Source organism: Gavialis gangeticus, unplaced genomic scaffold, assembly GCF_001723915.1.
Source record: "Gavialis gangeticus isolate Ggan-Ray unplaced genomic scaffold, GavGan_comp1, whole genome shotgun sequence".
Lineage (NCBI taxonomy): Eukaryota > Metazoa > Chordata > Crocodylia > Gavialidae > Gavialis > Gavialis gangeticus.
The window spans coordinates 5,809,828-5,820,337 of record NW_017729026.1 but is presented as its reverse complement, the minus strand read 5'-3'; the positions used below and the strand labels follow the sequence as shown (position 1 = coordinate 5,820,337).

The following is a 10,510-nucleotide window of genomic DNA, read 5'->3' as shown; positions in this document are numbered from 1 at the left end:
GTGTGTGTGTGTGTGTGTGTGTGTGTGTGTGTGTGTTGGATCAGTTGGTTAGAGTATGATGCTAATTTCACCTTACTTCTCTATGAAATATCAGTCTTTTCATTTAATATATGATAATAATGCTTATCGGCATCCAAGGAGTTGAATTAATTATTGCAAAACATTACAAGAATCCTTCAGGAAAGACAGTCTACACACAAAGTACAAAGTGTTGCTATTAATAGCAAGTCTTTCTGTTCTGTGGTTATAACATTATGAGCATGTTTATGTGTCTGTATAACTATAATCTGTATGGGCGTGTATAATGCAGTAATTCTCATCCATTTTAGACTGGAGGCACCTCTGGATGTGAGGCATCCATTGGAAAATGCCAGCTTTTAGTTTTCATTCTTTTTTGCCTACAGGAAAATAATAGAGCAATGTTTCTATTGCAAAGAACTCAGAAAGACCACAGCTATAGATTTCTGTTTGGAATTTCTAGGTTTATATGGGGAATCGTGTTTGCACACCTAACAGCACTGACATTGTCTGGCACCCAGAGCACCTTTGAAGGATCTCCAGGCACCCAGGGTGCTGTCGCACCTTGTTTGAGAATAACTGGTTTAATGTATGTTGTAGGCATATGCATAGCTTTAAAAAGAGATCAACAGACATGCATGTATCATACTAAAGGTTGTCCACATGTTTTACAACTATGTAGTATTAGAATTTCAACATTCTCAAGTGGTCTCAGAACTAGTTAATAATTCATGGGTAAGATGTCACATAATTCAGCATGTTAAATATATAATGTTTAAAAGCACTGCTTTTCACAAATCAAAGTATAGTCCACCAAATTTCAGCACTCAGCAGTTTACCACCCTCCCACAGTCCTTGACATGGATGATGCTTTGAACATGCAGTAGTGGTGGTAGCTTCATGGGAGAGGATCATGAACATGGGACACAAGGCGAGTTCAGAAAACTTACAATTAAAAATAAATAGTATTAAAGATAAATACATTTTTAATGTAGAAATATAAGCTTTGTTTTTGTAACTAGTTGCAAAGGAGAGCCTCATGATTTATTCCTATCCAAAGTTTTCTTTCCATCTTTCATGTGGATTTTCATTTTGCATATGATTTTACCTTTCTTTAGCAGACTTCCATGAAGTCTTGCCCTGCAGCTACAGTATCAGAGGCACCATGACTTTACTTTGTTGTTTTCAATTTTCACCCTTTATTAAAGATCCAAACTCAAGAGTATTGAAAAGCATGATTTTTTGCTCTCAAATTATTGTTTGAATATTTTTTCTCATTCTAAAGTAAAGTGCCATTGTCAAATGCATTAACCATTTCAAATGACGGTCCAATTTTGTCACAGCATTTCTAGATTTCTTTATAAATGTCCAAGGTTTGTTTGATTTAATCCTTCTGCACTGGTTTCTTGTCATGGAAGTGAAAAATGGTACAGTCTTGTAGGGAAAACAGTGAGGGATTACACTTGTAGTACCACAGTTGGATGAAGTGTAAGGAGTTATTGAGGCATAATGATGCATATTCAAATATGTCTACATACAGAAAAGAAATAAGTCAGTGTGTTTGATTCTTAGACCCCTGGCAGATATACACATGAAGGTGTGATGGAATCTGATGTGGAATCCCTACAATCGCATTTCCTGCCATGCCACATATTGGCAAGCATCAAGCTGGAAGCTCTGTCAGCTGATCCGGGCTCCCAGCTGCAGGAATATACCATGTGCTCCCATGTTTGGGAGTCTAGATCAGCTGATGGGGCTCCCAGTCATGGGTGTGCAAGGCTGTGCCCTGCAGCTGAGACCCACATCAGCTGTCAGCTTTCAGCCTCAAGGGCACATGGTCCACCCATGAACTGATGGGGCTCCCACAGCTAGGGGCCCCAACCTGACCACATGTTCAATTAATGGCATAATAGAAACCAGCCACAAAGTTATTACACATTTTTTTTGTCATACTTGTGTGGCTTATTCCTTGTTTTATCACATCATTAATTTTATTATTGTGTGGCCGAGTAACAACTTGAAACATGTTTGATTGATTCATCATGTGCCAGGGGCCTTATGTGTGTGTGCTTGTGTTTGTATTTCTGTAATCAAACATGCTGTCTTTACAGAGAGAGGGGGTAGATCTTGACCACTGTAATATGGAAAAAAGATTTCTGCACTTAGGGAGAAAGAAATTACCTGTGTTTCATATACACAAATTCCCTGACAGGGTCTTTGCATGACAAGTGAGGATAACACGCTTCCCCACCCAGAGGTGAATTTGTAAGCAGGTTTAAGTGAAATAAATGCAGCTTATAATGCTTAGCAGTTTAGTAGATTCATACTACTAAAATATATATTATTGCTGTATACATTATACATACTGTTGGAAAGTCTTGGCTCCTTGACTTCTAACTTCTGCTCATTTGTGGCCAAAATAAGAATATATTGCATGGAATTTTGAGTAATATAATATAAATAATATAACCCCATGTGTGGATAAAAATACTCTTGATTTCTTTCTTAGATTCTTATGGTACCATATCTCAAAATATATAATAGGAAAAAGTATCCAGGAGGCCTTACGCAAACTTTGGCTTTTCAAGTGTCACAAGCTTTTCAAGTGTCATTGATGTTCCAAAGATGAGACATAATGCCCATTGCAACATATCTTCTTCAAAGTAAGTTGCTAATTACAAGGGGCAAACATGACATGTAACAGAATTGACATGACATGCAAGATGTCATATAAAACCCTTGCTCCTAAAAACATAGTACAAGCTGCTAACAAATAATAGGGGGAACAGAGTTTTAAAGGCATGTTTCAATGGGCATTATGTCTCATCTTTGGCACATCAATAGTTCTAAAAATTAAATATAACATGAAGGGAAAAAGGAAGACGCCTGGAAATTGTGGTTAAATATATCCCAAAATATAAGCGGATTAAACCTTTCTGAAGACAAAGAAGCACTGTTATTATGACATTGAGTATCACCAAGATAGCTCTAGGACACTACAGCTTTTTATTTTGTTGTTATTTCAGCATAATACGTGCCTCACAAAGACTTTGGAAAATAATAGTGTGGCAAGTCATAACACTTGCAGCTTTTTGGTATGACACCCACTACATAACATGTTAAAGTAATTAGAAAATGATATTCTGTTTTAAAGTCAGCCTTTACCAACAGGTCCACACTGTCATGAAAGAGATACTTCATTATTTCTTTATATGCAGAGGAAGGATAACTGCAGTATATCAAGTGGCAGCTTGCAGTGTCTGAGATGCTGACATATAAATGGCAACCACAGTGTGTACAGTTGCTATTGAAAGTGCTTCTTAAAATGGAAGTGTCAGGTTGGATGTTAGAAAAGGACTAGAGACTTCAATCAGGGGAACTGCAAGACAGAAAAAGACATTGGCCACAGAACAGCAGCAGGCAGCAGTGACCATGAGATGACTGCGTTCAGGATCTGGAGGAAAGGAAGGAAGGAGAGAAGCAGAGTAAGGATCAGGGACTTCAGAAAAGTGGACTCTGGCTATGACTCACTCAAGGAGCTGATGGGGAGGATCCCCAAGGAGGCTAGTCTAAGGGGGAAAGGAGCCCAGGTGAGCTGGTTATACTTTAAAGAAACCTTACTGAGGGTGCAGGAACAAACCATTCTGATATGCAGGAAGCATAGGTGATATGTAGGGAGGGCATAGGGAGGCACATGCCCCACCTGAGATTGGCTGCCACCAAAACCACCGCCGACTTCTGCGGGTGGTCACCGCTCACTACCCAACCCTCCCCCCTTGCCGCCAACACTGTTGCCAGTTTTTGCAGCTGGTCCCTGCTCACCACTGATGCTGCTGCCTACAAGTGGTGCCCCCCAGTCTCAGGAGGTACCAGTCCTTCATGGCAGGAAGACTAGCAAGTATGACAGAAGACCAGCTTGGCTTAGCGGGGAACATTTAATTGAGCTAAAACACAAAAAAGAAGCTTACAAGAAGTGGAAATTTGGACAAACTACTAGGGTGAAGTATAAGAGTATTGTTCAGGTATGAACAGATGAAATTAGAAAAGCCAAAGTGCAACTGGAGTTGCAGCCAGCAAGGGATATGAAGGGTAACAAGAAGGGTTTCTACAGGTATTTCAGCAACAAGAGGAAGATTAGGGGAAGTGTGGGTCCCTTACTGAATGCGGGAGGCAACCTAGTGACAGATGATGCAGAAGAGGCTGAAGTGCTCAATGCGTTTTTACCTCAGTCTTCACAGGCAAGGTCAGCTCTGAGACTACTGCACCTGGCCACAGAGTTTGGTAAGGAGGTGAGCATACAACAGTTGCAAAAGAAGAGGTTAGGGACTATTTAGAAAAGCTGGATATATACAAGTCATGGGGCCAGACGCAATGCACCCGAGGGTGCTGAGGGAATTGGCCTATGTAATTGCAAAGCCACCAGCCATTATTTTTGAAAACTCGTGGCAGTGTGAGAGGTCCTGGATGATTGAAAGGGGAAGAAGGAGGATGCAGGGAACTACAGACTGATCAGCCTCACCTCAGTCCCTGGAAAAATCATGGAGCAGGTCCTCAAGGAATCCATTTCTAAGCACTTAGAGGAGGAGAAAGTGATCAGGAACAGTCAGCATGGGTTCACCAAGGACAAGTCTTGCCTGACCAACCTGGCTGCATTCTATGAATGAGATAGTTCTTTCTGTGGATGTGAGGAGAGCAGTGATATACCTTGATTTTAGCAAGGTTTTTGATAGTCTTCCACAACATTCTTGCAAACAAACTAAGGAAGTGCGGATTGGATAAATGGACTGTAAGGTGGAGAGATAGCTGGCTGGATTATTGAACTCAAAGGGTAGTAATCAGTGACTCAGTGTCTAGCTGGCAGCCAGTATCCAGTGGAGTGCCGGAGGGGTCCAGTGGGGGTCAGTTCTGGGACTGGTTTTGTTCAGTATCTTCATCAATGACCTGGAAGATGGGATGGAGTGTACTCGCAGCAAGTTTGTGGATGACACCGAACTGGGGGGAGTAGTAGATATGCTGGAGGGTAGGGCTAGGATTGAGGCACCTCAATAATTTGCAAGATTGGACCAAAAGAAATTTCATGAGCTTCAATAAGGAAAAGTACAAAGTCCTGCATTTAGGACAGAATCATGCCATGCACTAGTATAGGTTTAGATTGGGGTATAGGAGAGTTGTAGAAGCAGATGATAGACAATGTCATCTTTGGTTGTTGAGAAAGACTGCTGTCTAGATTTTAACCATATTCCTCTTTCCTGCACAACCACTATCCCTGCCCATCTAGAGTCTTGGTTGCAGAGGGCAGGCTGTTCAGAAGACCTATGTGTCTCATTATTCAATCTCCTATGGAGGAACTGTTTTTAAACTTGATTATATAGAAAAATGCAAAATGGCGTGCTCTAATTCTACTTTTCTGGTGACTTGGCGTGAAGCAAATTCATCAGTGTAATTACAGTTTTATAAAGGCTGTGTTAATACATTATGTTTCTACTGCAAGAATTGTCCCTTTCCTAGTAGAAATCAGGAGCATACAAATATGTATTCAGTTTCTCCCAGAGGAAACTTGTTCCTTCCAGAAAAAAGATCTTTTAGGCTGACACATGAAAGATCTCCTTTGCAAAAAAGTTTCTCCTGCATGAAAACACCTGCAGGATGTTCCAGACCCTTCCCAGTCTGGCAAGTGAAGCAGCTGCCCTACCGCTCCTCACTTCTTTTCCCATCCCCTTCCAGATCAGGGACTGCCAGCTGGGCAGCGTGGGTGGCAATTTCAAAGTAAGCAGGGCCAGGAATCCAAGCCTTGTTCCCCACATCCCGGACTTGCCATTGCTGCCTGTGCCACCTAGCTGGGTTGCACATGTAGTGACTTAAAAGCTGGAGAACTGGGAACTGAGGTTGAGGAGGCTCTTTCCAGCCATGCTTTCCCATGGCTCTGGCTTTAAATCACCTTGTGTTCATCTTGGCTGCACACATGCTGCTTTTAAAGGCAAGAAGCTGCCTATTGAAAGCCTGCTCCTTTTCTAGGCACAGGAAAGGGTACCGGTGTAGCTCTCCAGCCAGGGGCCTCCTAAACTATCTATTTTTCTAATTTCTATTTTCTTTAGAAATGAATTCCTGTCTTTGGCCAGTGTTACAGTTCAAGTTATGTTGATGCCAGTGTTGTGTGGAGCAGTGCGTAGTGCTGTCTGGCATGTGATCCTCCCTTAAAATTCAGCTCAGTGAGAGGCTAAGCTGCTCACACCTCACAGGGCTAGCAATAATTAGAATAGCACCATGCATGCTTGGCTACCACAGATAAAGGTAATAGCAAAGTGCATTGTGACAACTGTTCTCTGTTTCCCTATAGCATGTCGCTGCCACATCAATGGTTCATTCTCAGAGATCTGCAACTTTCAGAGCGGGCAGTGTAAGTGTAAGCCCAATGTTGTGGGGGAGAAGTGTGATGAGTGTAAGGTGAGTAATAAGAGGTGGGATTCTATTTAATTGTTTTTCTCTGTTTTACACAACTAAATATTCTTCGTCTTAAATGGAATATTATGTTCCATACACACACACAGCAGGTAAGTGGCTTTATTTCTGTCAGGAAATCCATGTTATTTTTCTCATTTTTTAGAGCAAAGTTGACGCTAAACAAATATGTCCCATTCTGTGCAATGAACACGTACACAATTTTTTTTATTGTAAGTTGTCCAAAAAATGTATACACTGTGAACACATAATGTGGCTAAATAAAGTAATACACATGAGAAGAAAGAGGAAGTGGAGAAACCTGGCCTAAGAGAGATCAACTCATTTACCATATTTAGCCAAATCCAGACAACCCTGAATTTAAGACAACCCTGCAATACTTAGATTCTACACATGGGAACTTTATAAATTTGTTATAATTTTTCATGTATAGAATCTAATTATTAGAGGGCTGTCTTAAATTCATCCTCCCCTGACTCCCCACCACTGCAATGGGGAAAGCAGTGGCAGTGGGGACAGGTGGTAGGGGAGACAGTAGTGGGGAGGCAGAAGGTTGGTAGGTGATGGAGGGAGCAGTGAGGGTGTCAAGCAGCTTGACTCCTGCCACCTGCCTGCCCCACCCTCTGCCTTCCTGCAGTCTTGGGCCCTCTATGCCCCTTCTCCCTGGTCCTTCCCTGCAGCCTCTGCTTCCCTCCCCTGCCCATGACAGCTTAGTCTTGCTCTGCACTGGCAGACTGGCATCAGCCCCAGCCAAGCTCAGTAGTGGTGGCAGCAGCATGGCAGCTCCAGCCTGGGATCCATGTACCTATCCAGAACTGCTGCCATCACCACTGCTACAGGGCGAGTGTGGGGCCAGAGTATCTATATGCTTCATGTTCCAGGCTGGAGCCAGGCCTGGAATCTACTGGAGCAGAGCAAGGGTAAGCAGTGGTAGGGGTGGAGGCCAGGGGGGAAGGGATAAAAAGGCTACGGGGCGGGTGGGAGATGGGCCCTCTGCCACCTCTTCCCCTAAGGCTGTGGTGGGGAAGAGCAGTGCAGGAGAAGGTAGCAGCTGCAGCTCTGGTCCCAAGCCAGAGCCAGTGCTAGAGCCACAGTAGCTGCCCCTTTCCCCTCATCCCATCACTTCATACTTAGTTCCAAGGTAAGGGACCTTCTTCCCCATGTTAGATGGGGGGAAATAATCTTGGCTTGGATTTGAGTAAATACAGTATTTAAAAGAAAAAGCAAAATGCTTGTCCATCTCTGCCTTGAAATTTGTAGGTTTTATCCAAATCCATGTTAAAAACTGCCTGTTGCTTTGCTGGTTGTTCAAATACATACTTTAGAAATCACAGCAAAAAACACTAGATCCATGCACCATTCCAGTCCCTCTCAAAATATGTTTTCTTCAGCCCAGTAGGATCTGTTGTATGCATTACAACAGCTCCATGGACAACAGATGGAGAACTCCTGTTTTAGGTCCCTGTGTCTCAAAGCACTTGAAGCATGTGCATAATTTAATGTATATGATTAATCCTGTGGAATCAATACCTAAAATTGCACTTACCTAAATAGTGTTCTGGGTAAGAAGCTCAGTAAATATTCCCCTTCCATTTTCAATACTACTTAAATGTTTCACTCAAGGGGACCGCAGTGATGTCAGGGAAACAGCACAGTTGCATTGGAGGGTAGAATTTGCTCCCCCCACTATACGTGTACACAGAAAACATTTCAAGCTAGCTTAGCAGAGCCATGGTTTTTTAGTCTCCGTTATCTAACTCATTTTTTTTATCTGTTGTATTTTATCAAGTGTTAGCTGCAAAACTGTCCTTTGTGTAATACAGCCTTTTTCTCAGTCTTTCTTTTCACCTTGTCTCTTTGCCTTTGTTCTCTGTCTTTTCTCTTTTACTCCTCAAGCCGGACCACTTTTGGGGCCCAGAAAAGCAGTTCTGTGTACCCTGTGGCTGCAGTCCTTTAGGATCCATGTCACTGCGCTGTGATATGTCAGGGAGATGCATCTGTAAATCAGGTTTCATGGGTAAACGCTGTGAGCTCAGCAGACAGGTACACAAACGGAGGGGGAATCCACGGAACACTCAGCAAATCCAGCTTCCTCCACAGAGACGGGGCTTTCCAAGTGCCAGCGGGTGCCCGCGAGGTGCTTATAGGCCTGTCACTTCGGTAATCTGAAAACATGTGCACTGCATGGGCTGGATTAGGTGTGCTTTTTCTGCATGGGAATTTTGCACTCTTCCTATACTATGTGAGAGTAACCTGCTGTCAGACTTAAGAATAGGGAAGGCTTCTTTAATATATATCCATTTTCACAACCCAGCGTAATGAAAGTATGGCCAAAACCTTGACGACCAAGATCAGACATCATTGTCAACAGTGCCATGTATAAAAAAAAGGGGTGACATTTTGATTCCATTGAAATCAATAGATGGTTATCCATAGATTTCATTTTACAGGATGTCATCCTGCACTTTATGATTCAGAATACCAAAAACCCTAAAAATGATGGTAGAAAGATTGGCCCAAAAGCATGAGGAGAACATACCTACTCTGAACCACCAAGTGTGGTAGGTCTTGAGTTTTCTTTCAACATGTCAATTGCCTAAAATGACTCATTTTATTGGCTCAAGCGCACAATATTGGAAGAACCAGTTTCTGAAGCTGAACACAGATTTATCTTATTCCATGTAGTCCCATCATTTTGCATGGTCAGTAGAAGCAGTCTAATGTTATGCTGTTGTCATGCACCACTCCTAAAAGGGAAGTTCCAGGAGATGGTTTTGTTTCCAACAACAACACAGATATATACTATGTACATATATTTCACAGACCTCTTGACAGGGCAAAAAGTAGTAATATATTCAGAAAGATTCAGTACCTTTCTTTGTTAATATCCAGTGGCCTGGAAGTGGGAAACCTAATCCCTTGTAAATGCAATTCTTATAAAATACCATATTAATTTTGGTATATAAATAGGTTTCACTGAGGATTCATCTTGGGGGGGCTGCATGACAAATCAAAATGTCTTTCACTCAACAAAACTCATGGTTATAGAAGAATCAGCCTGCTGGTGATCCTTCCTTCCTGTACACCATGCAGAGAGCTAGCCTGCAAGGCAATTTTTCTGTTTTTCACCCTTATAAACAGAATTTATTAGATCCTATCAAACCTTTTATTGAGAGCTGAGCTGCATGCTGTGCCTTGGTTACTTCACTGCATTAATCTGAATGGCTGTCCTGAGGTTTTTGCGTATTCTCATTTTCTTCCTTTGTTTTTCCTTTCCCCTCGTATAAAAAAGATCTTTGGAGATGGTCTGTAATGTAATTGAACTTTGGAATTTAATCACATGAATTTGGGTATTCTTTTCTCTGTTATATTTTATCAGGCTGAGGTGCATGCCAGTGAAGCATTTCAGTATAGAATTTGAGAATCAGAATGTGGATAAGTTTTTGTTCTATGTACGATCAATCCTTCATTCAGCTTCTGCAAGGCAGCCACTGCCCATTGGCCACATTCCTGCAACTTGTTCCATATCAGTCGATGCCCGTGGCAGTGGGAAATCCCAGTGTTCCCGTCCACAGGGCTCACATGGAATCCCATTGAAGTCTGTGTGATTTCACCCATACAAAAGAGGGTAGAGTTTACTTTTGTGGGTCTGATCCTGTGTTCATTATAAACCAGTGTAGCTCCATTGACTTGAATGAAACTATATTATTTACACCAGTAGAAGGTCTAACTTCATAACTGTAGGTCACACATTAGATCATTTCAAAAGTAAATTTAAAGTGTTCCCCTTCACTCTACAAATAATGTAGTCAAAGCAAAATAATATTAACTATCTAATTTTTCAGCTTCTCCATTTGCTGTGATATAGCAAGCTGCTTACTAGAATTTGTCCTTAATTGTGGTGCGGTGACATGAAATCCAAGCTAACACAGTGATAAGGAGTTTCACATTCTCTGGAAATCATCCTAACTTAACAAAAGGAAGGAAGGCAGGAAGGACTTTTGACTTTTAAGTACTTTATTCAGGGGTTCAG

General features: G+C 41.9%; 1 protein-coding gene across 1 annotated transcript in view; it reads left to right on the top strand.

Annotated features, from left to right (window-relative positions):
* Positions 1-10,510, top strand: part of LAMA2 (laminin subunit alpha 2) — a 576,898-nt gene that overhangs the window by 326,213 nt on the left and 240,175 nt on the right. The window contains exon 19 of the mRNA XM_019520301.1: positions 6,356-6,462. Within this exon, the coding sequence (XP_019375846.1) occupies positions 6,356-6,462 (107 nt within the window). The remainder of the gene's footprint in view (positions 1-6,355; positions 6,463-10,510) is intronic.